The sequence below is a fragment of the Talpa europaea genome, assembly GCF_964194135.1.
Source record: "Talpa europaea genome assembly, chromosome: 13".
In the NCBI taxonomy this organism is placed as follows: Eukaryota; Metazoa; Chordata; class Mammalia; order Eulipotyphla; family Talpidae; genus Talpa; species Talpa europaea.
The window spans coordinates 57,189,249-57,204,628 of NC_140080.1; the positions used below are offsets into that span (position 1 = coordinate 57,189,249).

The window sequence follows — 15,380 nt, forward strand, 5'->3', positions numbered from 1 at the left end:
AACTCAGGTATATGAGACCACACAGCATTTAGGTCAATAACTTCCAACCTTTGACTCAGGCTCCAAATAAGATGTTAGTTTAGAAGACATTGAAGTACTTAATTGGAAGCCTCAGGTTTCATCTGGTAACAAATAGGAGAATAGGCATTTCTAGACTTCTCTCAGAAGAGTCAAAGTCTACAGGAAATCACTATTTCCTGCGTTACAAATAGTCTCCACAGTTGGCAAGAGAAGAATTTGTACACAGATTTTAGAATAGCTAGACTCTGAAGCTCTCATCTTTCCTTTGGGAATGAATCTCTTTCTGTTGCTGCCACCAACAATGGTCTCTAAGATTTATCGTTTTGATGACTATAGATCCCCTCCTAAACCCCTATTGCACAGTTAAGATCTTACTGCAGTGTTCAGACTATAGAACGCATAAAAATAACCCATAAGGGATGTTTGATGTATAGATTTTCTAGGTTACATGTCCAAAAATATTTAATCAGTCAAGTACTGAACTAGAAATTTTAACTTCCAAGTGATCTTGGCAGAGTGCTCCAAATGCCACATTCTGAGAAACACAGCACTTAGGTGGACAAACAGGGTGATAACACAGAAAAGAATATATAGATATTATGATTTATAAAATATAGCTGACTCATTTGCCTTCAAATGTGCAGAAATCATTTCCCCCTAACTACAGGAAGTCCCTGAAACATGCTTACCTTATTCTAAATATAGTCCTAAAACATAATCCAGAAACACAAGTTCCCCATGGACTAAATTTCCACTTGCTATCTAGGTTTCATTTTCTTGTAAGTGACCTAGGCATTTCCCTGAAAACTGGATGCTACATACCCTCCCTTACTGGGCAGTTAATTCATTAAAGTGTGAGAATGCAGCTAACAAGAAAACCCCAAGAGATACAGAGCTATTACAGCAAGTAACTTACAATTTATATAACCATATAAATTATGAAGTTTGTATTTTTCACATTCTTCAAAGTCTACATATTTTTTAGTTATAAGTACACCCATCAATACTTCAAGCTGACCTCTGCTAAGCCCCGGCTATCTCCTCCAGGTGGAGGTGAACATTATACGTATAACTGCCCTCTTGCTGTTTTGAGGAGCTTAGCTACTAATCACTTCTGAAATGTGATCTAGAAAAGAAATACTCTCCAAAGGAAATGATGAGTTTGCAGAGATAAAACTGTAGGCAAATCATGCTGGATATATTGCACAAAGAAAGTCATGCGCCCCCCCTCCCATCTGGCACCCCCTCAATTCCCAATCACACATATATGAAATGGGCTTTTTCAAGAAAGTTGGTTGAAACTCTCACAGAGAGTTTCAATTTTCATGTTTTTGTCCTTTAGCTTTATAGTAGATGTTTCCTGCTTCTACAGCTGTTGGGTGTGTCCCTCCGCTTGTTCCTGTGATATAAACCTAGAAAAGGTTCCACAAAAAAGAAGAAACAAGTACATCAAAGTCTCAAGTACACACACCCACGATGCTTTACAGGGTCCAACTAAATGTTTTAGATGTTTAGATTCATAGTATTCCAACTTAGAACTAGAGAATGTTTTTGGCCTTAAATGTGAAAAATAAAATTTGTCCAATCCTATTGCTTTTTCAGAACGAAAGAGAGTTTATATGGAATATATATTGACTCCAATTTTATGAGCCTAAGAGAAAAATTGTGTACAACTCAAAGCAAAATTCCTCAAGACATTCTAATGAAAAGCAAATCACAAAACTAAAGGGAAGTACATGTATCATACATAACATGATCTTGTTGTCCTCTCCCGGTGTGCCTGAGCCTTCTCACAGCGTGACGTATGCATGAAAGTGCAGGAGCAACTTCTGGGTATACCAGGTAAGGGACATTTTATATATTTCAGCAACTGCTGAACAACCTCCTACTGCCACACGAGACTTTCCCCACGTTTCTCTGCGTTAGTGAAATTTTCCTGGATTGCTGTTCCTGAGCCACAGCATGACTGAGACTTTTTTAAAAAAAGATTTATTTATTTATGCGTACAAGAACTGGGGTACAGGGCAGAGGTGGGGAGGGGATGAGAGGATTCACCAGACAGAATGGGGAACAGCAGGCAGACTGATATTTTGAAATACACTGCTGAGGGGAGGAGCAGGCAAGACAGGAGAGTTCTGCTGCACCGTGTGGGCAGTTCCCCAGCGGGCCAGGGATGGAACTCATGCTACAGTGGCTGCAGATAGCTGCATAGTGCTGTGCTTAAACCCTTGCACCACCAGGGAGGCCCATGACTGAGACTTTTGCATGGCCTTCTAGTCAGCCAAATTGCTTTGACCAGCCAGGACCTTTAACTCCAATTGGGTTTTAGAAGATAGAAAGCAACTCTCTGAGCTATAAGACAGTGACAAAATGTTTTCCACAGGACACAGACAGTCCAACAGAACAATGTTTCTAACCAAACTTGGATCTTTACCCTCCAGGTGCCTAGAAAACAAGTCTCTCAAATAGACTACGTTAATTTTCCCTACTCCAAAGCTGTCAGATATCTAGGCTATCCATTTCCCAAGTACTCCATTCCCCTCCCAGCATATTAATGAGGGGCGTGCATTCGCCATTTTTTTTTTCTTAAAGATTTATTTATTTGTACAAGCACTGGGTACAGTCAGAAGAGTGGGAGAGTGAGGAAATTCACCAGAGCCAGAGAGGGGAGCAGAGCAGCCAGACTGACGAAGTACACTGCTGAGGGGAGCAGCGGGTAGCAGGAGAGATCTGTGCGCCATGTGGGACCCTCCCAGTGGCCGGGGATCGAACTGGCGCTGCAGAGGCTGCGGGTAGCTTTGATGCCCAGCGCTCAGCCGCTGCGCCAGTGGGGAGGCTCTGCAGTCTCTGTTCTTGTGGGCAAAGTATATAAGGTACCTCTCCTGTAACCAGTATATTTTTCACAGAGACTAAGATTTAGTTTTTTCTATCTTTACCACTTTGTTTTCTTTATTTATTTATTTCCCACAAGTAAGTGAAACCATCTGGTACTTATCTTTTTCTGACTTATGTTGCTTAACAGGATCACCTCAAAATGCAGCCATTTTGTCCCCAAAATGTCCCTCTCTCTTAAAATGAATAGACTCCACCCACAACATAGAGGAATAAAGAGGCTGGACTTATACTCATCCTTGAAAATAACTAGAAAAAAAAGCAGATATGTTCTCTTTAGAAAAATCCAGTTGAGGGCCTCCCCAGTGGCGTAGCGGTTGAGCGCTGGGTTGCGAAGCTGCCCGCGGCCTCTGTAGCGCCAATTCGATCCCCGGCTTCTCCCCGGCCAACGGAGGAGGGTCCCACATGGCGCGCAGACCTCTCCTGCCACCCGCTGCTCCCCTCAGCAGTGTACTTCGGTCCTTCTGCCTGCTCTGCTCTCCGCTCTGGCTCTGATGAATTCTCTCACCCTCCCGCGCTTCTGACTGTACCCAGGGCTTGTATAAATAACAAACAAATAAATAAATAAATCTTTTTTTTAATTAATAAATTTTATTTTTATATTCCCCATACAATTGCTATCCCCCCATTCTGACCCCAATCCCTCCCCTCCCGCCCCCCACCCCCCAAAAATTGTCTCTGGTTCATAGTTTTTGTTGATTTTGATTTTCACTTTCTTATAGTTATTCATTTTCCTGGTCCCTTATTTAAGTACTCTAGATTCCTGCTATGAGTGAGACCATCCGGTATTTTTCTTTTTCTTTTTGGCTTATTTCACTGAGCATGATCCCTTCCAGCGCCATCCATGTTGCTGCAAATTGCATGTGTTTATCTTTTTTGAATGCTGAGTAATATTCCATGGTATATATGTACCACATCTTCTTGATCCAGTCATCTATTTTTGGGCATTTGGGCTGTTTCCAAAGCTTAGCTATTGTAAATAGTGCTGCTATAAACATAGGGGTGCAGGTGTTCTTTGGAATTGATGTTTCTGTGTTCTTTGGGTAAATACCTAGGAGTGGAATTGCTGGATCATATGGAAGCTCTATGTTTAGTAGGTCCAGAAATCTCCACACAGCTCTCCATAGTGGTTGGACCAGTTTGCACTCCCACCAACAGTGCAGAAGAGTTCCTTTTTCTCCACACCCTCGCCAACATTTGTTGTTGCTAGTTTTTTTAATATGTGCCATTCTCACTGGTGTAAGATGGTAGCTCATGGTAGTTTTGATTTGCATTTCCCTGATTACAAGTGATGTTGAACATTTTAATCCAGTTGCTTCAAGCCAGTTACACAGTTCCAGGACATCCCCAATGAGTTCAAGAACTAAGGTTGGTGGCCACTGAGGGGAAAAACAGGAAGAGGTAAGGTGGAACATGTGTGGTCTGGGGTGGAGGGTGGTGGGTGTCAAGTTCCCAAGCTACTTTGAAGGAAACTTACTGGAAATTTACAGAGTTTTTCATCCTAAAAGTAATGAATACACTTTCTTCTCCAGTGTACATGGAACATTTTTAAGAATAGATCATTTACTAGGACATAAGACAAGTGTCAGGAAATATATGAAAATAGAAATTATATCCAGTATCTTTACAGACCACAATGCTAGAAAGCTAAAAATTAACTACAAAGGGAATTCTGGAACAAACCAAAATATGTGTAGATGAAATAGAATGTTATTGAAATGCTGGATCAACAAAAAATCAAAGAAGAGATAAAAAAAAAAATCTAGAGACTATGAAAATGGAGAAACAAGATACCAAACATTATAGGATGCTTTAAAAGCATTACTGCCTAGGAAATTCATAGCAAGATAGGCCCACATAAAAAAGCCAGAGTGATTCCCAATTTAACAATCCAGTGCCTCAGTTGAAGAAATTAGAAAAAGAACAACAAAAGTACACCAAAACCAGTAGAAGGCAAGAAATAGAATTAGAGCAGAAATAAATGAAATAGAAAACAAACTAAAAAATTCTTAACATAAAAATTAGAGGAGAAATGGGTCCTCCCTGGTAGCACAAGGGGTTGGGCACCACACGATGAGGCAGTCCACAGCCTCTGCAGCACAAGTTTGATCCCTGGGTGGCTAGGGAGCAACCCACATGGCAAGGCAGACCTCTCCTTTCTCACCCGCTGCTCCCCTAAGAAGTGTGTTTCAGTCAGTCTGCCTGTTCTGTTCCCCACTCTGTCTCTGGTGAATCCTCTCACCCCCTGACCCCTCATCTCTGGCCTGTACCCCAGCTCTTGTATGCATAAATAAATAAATAAATCTTTAAAAAAATTAGAGGAGAAATGACTGAAATAGAATACTACAGAAATGAACAGGATCATAAGAACTTACTATAAAAGTCTCCATTCAAACAAATTGGACAACCTAAAAAAATGGACAAATATTTAGACTCATATAATCTCCCAATTTTGAACCAGGATGAAACAGGCAGCTTACACAGTCCAATCACAAGTGCAGAAATTGAAAGTGTAATAAAATACCTCCCAAGAACAAAAGCCCAGGATTAGATGTCTTCACCAGTGAATTCTACTGAGCCTATAAAGAAAGATTTATGCCTGTCTTACACATATTCTTCAAAAAAAGTGAAGACAGTACAAAAAAAAGAAAATCATAGAATAATGTCTTTGATGAACATAGAGCCAAATATTCTAAACAAAATCCTAGCAAACTGAATATAGCAATATGTCAAGAGAATCATTCACCATGACCAAGTAGGCTTCAGCCCAGGAGTACAAGGCTGTTTCAATGTATGTAATTCAATCAATGTTTTCCATCAGATCAACAAAGTGGAAGAAAAAAAATCACATGATCATCTCAATAGATGCTCAAAAAGCATTTGATGAGATCCTATATCCATTTTTGATAAAGCCCTCCAAAAAGGGAATACATTTAACTTATCAGAATGTCATAAAAGCCATATATGACAAACCTACAGACAATATCATACTCAAAGGTGAAAAAATGAAAGCATTTCCACTATGATTGGGATCAAGACAGGATTGCACACTATCACCATTATTATTCAGCATAGTCCTGGAAGTCCTAGCTGAAGCAATTAAGCAAGAAAAAGGTAAAAGGAATCGAAATTGGAAAAGAAGTGAAATCGTCACTATTCACAGATGACATGCTAATATACTTAGGGAATCAAAAGATTCTACAAAAATCTTCTAGAAATAATAAATGACTATAGTAAGGCGACAGGATACAAAATCAATACACAAAAATCAGTTACATTTCTATATACAAACAATGTATCAGAAGAAAGGGATATTAAGAAATACAGTTCCATTTCTGATCATGACAAAAAGAATGAAATACCTGAGAATAAACCTAATGAAGGAGGTGAAGGATTTGTATAATGAAAACTATAAAACTCTACTAAAGGCAATAAAAGCAGACTCAAAGAGATGGAAAGATATCCTGTGCTCATGAGTAGGAAGAATTATAATTAAAATGACCTTATTACTCAAAGCAATTTACAGGTTTAATGCAATACCTATCAAAATATCAATGATTTTGGGCCTCCCCAGTGGCGCAGCGGTTAAGCACTGGGTTGTGAAGCTGCCTGCAGCCTCTGTAGCGCCGGTTTGAACCCCGGCTGCTCCCCGGCCACCAGAGGAGGGTCCCACATGGCACGCAGACCTCTCCTGCCACCCGCTGCTCCCCTCAGCAGTGTACTTCGGTCCTTCTGCCTGCTCTGCTCCCCGCTCTGGCTCTGGCGAATTCTCTCACCCTCCCGTGCCTCTGACTGTACCCAGTGCTTGTATAAATAAATAAATAAATAAATAAATAAATAAATAAATAAATAAATCATTTAAAAAAAAAAGGAATTATCTAAAAGACAAACATCTTAAAAAAAAATCAATGATTTTTTTGAAAGGAAACAGAACAATTATGAAATTTATATGGAAAAACAAAAGGCCTCAAATAGCTAAAACAATTCTGAGAGAAAAGAAAAATAGATGCATCACACTTTCTGACTTCAAACAATATTGCACAGCAACAGTAAGCAAAGCAGTTTGGTACTGGAAGAAAAACAGAAACTCAGACCAATGCAACAGAGTTGAAAGCCCAAAGACAAATTCATATAAATGGATTTTTTATAATCCATGTAATGGACAGTTAATTTTTGACAAAGGAATTAAGACCACACAGTGGAGAAAAAAATAGCCTTTTTTAATAAATGGTGCTGGGAAACATGGATAGCCACATGCAATAAGAATAAATCAAGGCTCATATTTAATATCAAACATCAAATTTCACTCAAAATGGATTAAAGCCTTGGACATAAGAACTGAAGCCATTAACTATTTGAAAGAAAATATAGGGGACACACTATAAGACATCTACCACAAAAAATGTATTCAGGAATACAACTCCAGCAGCAAGAGAAAAAGCGAAACAAACTAGTGGGACTATATCAAACTTAAAAGCTTTTGTATCTCAACTGAAACCATCACAAAAAACAAACAAAAAGCAACCTACAGATTGGAAAAAATATTTGCATAGCAAATTTACAAAGTACTTACATAATCCAACAACAAGGAAATTAATGACCCAATTAAAAAAATGGATAAGGGGCCTCAATAGATACATCTCTAAAAAAAGAATTCAGATGGCCTATAGAAATATGAAAAAATGTTCAAAAGCACTTATTATAAGAGAAATGCAAGTTAAAACCACACTCTGATACCATCTCACCCTTTTGAGAAAAGGCTGATATAAAAAGAATGCAATTTAACAAATGTTGGCAAGGTTGCAGTGAAAAAGGAACTGTCATCCACTGTTGGTGGGATTGCAAGCTAGGACAGTCCTTGTGGAAAGTGGTATGGAGATGTCCCAAGAAAATAAAAATGTGGGGTGGGGAGGTGCTTCCCTAGTGGCCTAGGAGTTAAGGCTCAGTGCTACTACTGTGAAGGCCCACTGCAAGTGTCTCAGTCAGGGAGCTAACCCACATATGGCACAGCAGACCTTTCCTATCTTGTCTGCTGTTCCCCTTAGCAGTGCATTTCTATAGATTCACCTGTTCTGCTCCCCACTTTGTCTCTGGTGAATCCTCTCACCCCCCGCACCTTTGGCCTATACCCCAGTACTTATATGCATAAATAAATAAAAATAAATCTTTAAAAAAAAAGATGTATTTTATTAACTCATTGCGCCACCAGTGAGGCCCCTAAAAATAAATCTTTAAAATAACTATTTAAAAAAAATGAAAAGAAAAATGGAAATCCTATTTGACCCAGCTATACCACCATTAGTTATCTATCCAAATAGCATGAAAAATTTAACACAAAAAAGATTTATCTACACCTATGTACACAGCAGCACTGTTTACAATTGCCAACTCATGGGACCAAGCCCAGTGCCCTCAACAGATGAATGAGTAGAGAAACTGTGGAGCATATACTCAATGGAATATTACACAGGTTTGAAGAAGGATGAAAAGGTGGGATCTGGGACAAAATAGATGGAACTTAGGGTGATTATGTTGAGTGAAATCAGTCAAAAAAGTGAAAGATAGTATTTCGATGGCTTTACTCATCTGCAAAATATAAGTACCAAAAAAACCCAAAAAACCCAAACACAATTACACACAAACAATAGAAGACCTTAACACTACCCTTCACTGATATTGCTGAAATCAACTTTGGATATCAGGTATGTGAAACTAATTCTCTCTCCTGCATCCACCTCACTGACCCCTTCACCTAACTTAGCAAATCAAATTAGACTTAGTAGTACTGCTGCAAGAAGTACTAAACGGAGGATTTATATAGTCACAAAGAGGGTGAGACAAAGTTTTTCATAAAAGAAATGAAAAATTATTTCAGTTAAAGCCATCCTCCCTCAGGGCCTTCCCTGGTGGCACATGCAGTTGAGCATTGCGCTGTGAAGCTTCTGCAGCCTCTGCAGCGCCAGTTCCATCTTTGCAGGCCAGAGATGGTCCCACATGGCGCAGCAGACCTCTCCTGTCTCGCCCGCTGCTCCTCTCAGCAGTGTATTTTGTCAGTCTGCCTGTTCTGTTCCCCGCTCTGTCTCTGGTGAATCCTCTCACCCGCCCTCAAATCTGGCCTGTACCCTGGTTCTTGTATAAATAAATAAATCTTTAAAAACAAACAAACAAACAAACAAACAAACAAGCCATCCTCCCTCAGAGGAAGGCAGAGGGGTCTTATCATGCAGATTACATCACTAGTGCTGATCAAGAAACTCCAGATTGGGCCTCCCTGGTGGCGCAGCGGTTGAGCGCTGGCTTGCAAAGCTGCCCGCGGCCTCTGCGGCGCTGGTTCGATCCCCGGCTGCTCCCCGGCCACCAGAGGAGGGTCCCACATGGCGCGCAGACCTCTCCTGCCGCCCGCTGTTCCCCTCAGCAGTGTACTTCGGTCCTTCTGCCTGCTCTGCTCCCCACTCTGGCTCTGGTGAATTCTCTCACCCTCCCGAGCTTCTGACTGTATCCAGTGCTTGTATAAATAAATAAATAAATAAATAAATCTTTGAAAAAAAAAAAAAAAAAAGAAACTCCAGATTGATTGGTTTAAGATTTTTGGGAGAGGTTGAACTTAGACAAGGTATTAAGTCTGGGTGGCAGGAACAACTTCATTTTGGTATGTTTTTTAATTTTATTTTTAACAAGTCCCAGATTTTGATCAGATTCTCAGCCTAATTGAGAGATTTGATCAACATTTAAGACATTGGCTCTATTCCCAGCTGTGCTCTCAGTTTTACTGTGTGGTATTTATAGTTCATTTGAATGTAAACTTTGGGTTCACATTATTAATTAATTAATTAATTAATTAACTTATGCATTCAAGGACTGGGGTGTAGGCCACAGGTGTGGGGCATGAGAGGATTCACCAGAGACAGAGTGGGGAGCAGAACAGGCAGATTTACTGAAATATGCTGCTGAGGGGAGAAGTGGGCCAGACAGGAGAGGTCTGCTGTGCCATGTAGGTTAACTCCCTGGCTGGGGGATCGAACTCATGTCATGGTGGCTGGGATAGCTTGATAGTACTGAGACTTAACCCCTGAGCCACCAGGGAGGCCCAGGTTCCCATTGTTTAAGCTGGTCTTTCTCCTTGCTTCTTCTCTGAGGGTTTAGTCTCAGAGAGATCTTTTGTTTGGTGTTAGTGGTTGCAAAAATCCATTTAAAGCTTTTGAAATACTATAACATGTCAGGATGATTATTTTATTATTATTTTATTAGTTCAACTATAAACAGGACAATTCTCAATGTTTGGAGAGCACTTCCAAAAAAGGGTCTACAAGAGCCAAACTAAGGAAAGTGATAAAAAAAAAAAAAAAGAATCGCCATAAAAGTGGGAGGAGCAACACAACACAGAAAGTGAGCACCATTTTCCCACCATCACTTACATGTAGCTGTCTTGGATTACAAGTCCCAGTGTTAGGGGGAAAGGATGTCCTGAGCAAACTCCATACAGGTTTTGCCGACTTCACTCCCACTCCAGACCAAAGCCATCAAGACACTGGAAATGACAAATCCCATCATCACCAAAGGGAGGGTGGCTGGGACCTGAGGGTGGGGTTAAGCAGCCGGGTTTGGTATGAAACCAGACACGTGGGCTTTCGGTCGCACTCTTGGCCTCACGGCTCTTGGCTCTTTGCCAGCTCTCAGTGTGCCATTGGGATTCCAGGTCAGCAGAACAGGTAGGACGCATTCATGAGTTTATCTCCCTTTTTTTCTCCCTGAGTTATTCATTTCTTGACCTTCCCTTTCTTTTGTAAATAAACCTTTTATTTATTTATTTATTTATTTATTTATTTATTTATTTATGCAGCTGAGTATTAATAAGTTCCTTTTAAGTGCGCAGGTGAGGACCCACATTCAGGCAACCAAACGGGGTTGCTCTGTAACACCAGTATGGCATCAACCAGACTTCCTGAGCTGGCGAGCTGCTAGAAATTAGGTGTGGAGCTGGTGAACATGTATAACGTAAAAGAAAGATTGGCCCTTCTTCTTCTTGTTTCTGTGGCCTGACTTGCACTCTAGTACTGCTGGGGAGAATATTTGGAGACAGAAAATGGAGGAGAGACACATATGGACTTGGAAGAGACGTGTGGGTAAGAAACATCACAAAAAGAAAATATGGTTTCCTATCAATTGCTCATGAACACCTAGTGAAAACTATAAGGCCACAGAGAAAAATCACAGCAAAGTACAAACTACAACTAGTAAAGATAACATTCTCTTATCGCAATGCAATACAAATTGATATTTATAAAAATTAGGGGTACAAAACACCTCATATCAGAAAATTTAAAACTGTTTAGAAAAATTCCTAGGGCAAAGAGAAAACACCAGTTGGAGTGAAGGTATGGGAAAGAGTGATGCTTCCTGCCCTTCTAAGTTCTTCTAGACAGGCAAACAATGAAATCCACATAAAATAGATTGACAAGAGAAAAAACCCAATTAATTATGTATATATGGTGAATCAACGCATGTATGAAAGATACCAAAGAAGGTTCGACAAAACAGAGGTTTATGTGTTATTCTAAAATAAGAAGTCGGATTGGAAATTCAAATGGGAGACAATTTATAGGAAGAGAACAGTGGAACTGAGGAATCTTAACTAAATTCAGGATAATATTTAACTAACGGTGACTCTGTTTACGTCACGCATTTCAAATTTTAATGTAATATTAGCAACTTGGGGTTATTTTAAAATTGCAAATTTGGATAATGATATTTATTCAGTAGACAAAAATATAATGCGTATAGAATAAAACAGGTGAAACATCAGGTGGCATTGACAAAAATTTCTTGGGTTTGGTTGAGTTTTAATACTACACATAATACAGAAAGTGAAAAAGGCAATGAAATGGTTTTCATCAAAATTAAAATCTTTTGTTTTTCAAAACGTACTGTTAAGAAAATGAAAAGTCAAGACAGATTGGGAGAAAATATTTACAAAACACATCAGATGAAAGACTTGCATTTAAAATAACAAAAACTTTTGCAAATCAGTAATAAGAAACAATCCAGTAAAAATGTGGGCAAATATTTGAAAAGATACTTCACTAAGAAGATTTATGGGTGATAAATAAGCACATGGAAAGATGTTTAACATTGTTTGTCATTAGAGAAATGCAATTTAATATCATGAGATAGAACTACACATACTTTACGGTGGCTAAAATTAAAAACTCATAAGTGAGGATAAGGATGTGCAAAACCTGGAATTTTCATTCACTACAGGTCGGAATGTATGGTATAACACAGAGATAGAAGTTTCTAAGTCTTTTCAAAGTGAAATATGCCATTTCACTCCTAGTTGTTCACTCCATACAAAAAATCCCCCATATATCCTTACAAATATTCATGACTTTATTTGTAAGAAAGTAGAGCCAACACTAAACCTATCAACAAGTGAATCGATAAACAAGCTCATTTATGTAATATGGCTCAGCAATAAAAATGAACTATGTGTATTTAGTATAGCTGGATCTTACAATCAAAATAACTATTCTGAATAAATCATATGCATGTATTTATGTGATTCTATTTATACAAAATTCTAGAAAAATGTATATTTATCTATAGTAACAGAAAGGAGGTCAGTGCTTATGTGACATGGATGTGGGGTAAGTGTCAGGTATGGGCAAAAGAAAGGATTTCCAAGGGTCCAGGGGAAATTTTCAGTGATGATGGATATATATTCATTAGCTTAATTGTGATGATTTTGCAGGTGTATGTCAAAACTTGTAAGTTAAAATGTCAGTAAACTATAAAAAGTGTATTTTATTCAATAAATTTGGGGTGGGGCCAAGATCTGCATTGTGAATGAGCATCCAGGTAACGCCACTGCTTTCTCCCTCATACACATCTATATATGGGATTACATATGACATTTTTTGTTATGTATGTCATTTGAGTGCACAAACGATACATATGGCTGGTATCTTACTGTTTAGTGCAGATAGAATATTTCCACCACTAAAGAAAACTATGAACCTGTCTTCTTCCCACTCTCAGGCTAAATGCCCTTCCTCATAAAGTTTAGTTGGGATTCCATTCTGTTTTTACATTGTCTTTATTGCTTACATTCCATTTTATTGTTTTTCATTGTGACTTGCATTAGAGCTTGAAAGAACAAAGTTTGAATGGAGGCAGGTAGCAGTTTAATTTAAGAAGCTTCCTAAAAATAAACCTGCTTAAAACCTCAATTCTAACATGCCATCCTTACCACCCAGCATTCATACTTTATGGCACCTGTGGCTTTTACTCAGTTGTGCACCAGTTTAAGTAAGTTCCAGTGCAGCCACTATCACTAAAATGTGACCTGAGGTAAATCAGAACTTCTGGGGGAGTAAATGAGAGGTTGAACTACATTATTTATGATTTGCACATTCTACAATATGCTCCAACTTATTTCAAAGCAAAGACTGCATGAAGTGAAAAGAACATTAGCTACTTGGGTCTGGGTCAGGAGTGGGTTGCACTGTATATGTCCAGTCACTAGGAAAGTTTTTTAGTTACCACCCATCTTTGTGGAGTTTATATTAGGGATTGGCAAACATTTTCTGTCAAAGGCTAGATATTATACATTTTTGGCTTTGTGGGCCATATGGTCTGACACATAGAGTAAACTCTGCTATTGCAGAGTGAAAGCAGTAATAGACAATATATTAATGAATGGGCATGACTGGATTTAGCCCATAGTAAGTTTATTGATTCCTGATTTTTGGATTTTTTTTTTAAGATTTATTTATGCATACAAGAGTTGGGGTACAGGCCAGAGGGGTGTGTGTGTGTGTGGGGTGAGAGGATTCACTAGAGACAGAGTAGGGAGCAGAACAGGCAGACTGACAGAAGCACACTGCTGAGGGGAGGACCGGGGAGAGTCAGGAGAGGTCTGCTGCGCCATGTGGGTTGCTCCCTGGCTGACCAGGAATTGAATTCGTGCTGCAGTGGCTGCGGACAGCTTCATAGGTTGTGTCTTAACCCGTGTACCACCAGGGAGGCCCGGTTTTTGGATGTTAATACCTATTCTCTAATCATCTTAAGTTAGGTAGAGAAATCAGGGAAAAAATACATTTTACCATGCAATTTTATTAACTGCACACATAATATAACTGGTCTTTCATATCTAAAGATAAAAATTCAACAAGTTATCATAATTTCAGGCAATATATATTTTTAGCTAATGAACAGATTTATAAAAAAATATAAAAACATTACACGGGTTTGGGAAGACGTGGCTATGAGACTTGATTTTAAGGAAGGGTACAGGATATGATAGATTTTTTTAAGCCTACAAAGAAAGCATATTTCAAAATTTACACATTCAATAAAGTTCTTGCTTAATCAACATTTAATCTTCATTCATCAGAAGGCTTAAGTAGAGCAGCTTTCTTCTTATATTTGTCTCCAATTTCTCTTATATTTTCCAACAGATCTTCAGACATGTACTCTTCATATTCTCTATCAACTTTAGCAATATGTTCCTCAAGATGTTTCTAGTGGAAATAATTAGCAACTGTTAATGTAAAATTATTACTTCTTAAAAAAGTATGAAATTTATAAATAAGGATGCAACAATTATAAAAATAGCAATAAAAGGAAAACCCCTATCTAGCACCAAGGCCCCTTTTGTGCCCCTTCCTAATCATCTCTCTTCTCCCCCAGGGACAACCATATTCCTGAATGGTTGTTTTACTTTTACTACATACACACAAACACATACATCCACACAAATACAGACACGTCTCTCTTAACAATATACTACTTTAGTGGTACCTGATTTTAACTTTCATATTTACAGAATGATACTAAATGCAATGCTCTATGACATTTTACCCATTAGATTTATTTGTTAATATACAGTTACAGTTATTCAGCATTACTATATATAGTATTCTATTAAATGAATATATCAGAATTTACTTATCCATTTTATTGTAAGAATTTGTGTTTGTTCCTAGGTGTGGTAGGCTGAAAACAGCCTGCCCAAAGATATCCATGTCCTAATCACCAGAACTTGGAATGTTATATGGTAAAAGGAACTTTGCAGATGTGACCCTGAGGGCCTCCCCTGGTGGCGCAGGAGGTTGAGCACAGTGCTGTAAGCGTCTGCAGTCTCTGCAGCATGGGTTCAATCCCAGCCAGCTGGCGAGATACACACATGGCATGGCAGACCTCTCCTGTCTTGCCCACTGCTCCCCTCAGCAGTGTATTTCAGTCTGCCTGTTCGGTTCCCTGCTCTGTCTCTGGTGAATCCTCTCACTCTCCCACACATCTCGACTGTATCCCGGTTCTTGTATGCATGAATAAAATAAATCTTAAAAAAAAAAAAAAAGATAAGAATCTTAAGAAAAGGAGACTATTTTGCACACTCTGCTGGGACCAATGTAATCACATGGCTTCTTGCAAAAGGGAATAAGCAGTGTGGTAGAGAAGAGATTAAG

At 38.9% G+C, this 15,380-nt stretch overlaps 1 protein-coding gene across 1 annotated transcript in view; it reads right to left on the bottom strand.

The window, feature by feature from the left end:
- Positions 1-14,294: 14,294 nt before the first annotated feature.
- Positions 14,295-15,380, bottom strand: part of NDC80 (NDC80 kinetochore complex component) — a gene marked incomplete at both ends in the record, with an annotated part of 36,651 nt that continues 35,565 nt past the window's right edge. Inside the window, one exon of the mRNA XM_084252887.1 lies at positions 14,295-14,432. Within this exon, the coding sequence (XP_084109013.1) occupies positions 14,295-14,432 (138 nt within the window). The remainder of the gene's footprint in view (positions 14,433-15,380) is intronic.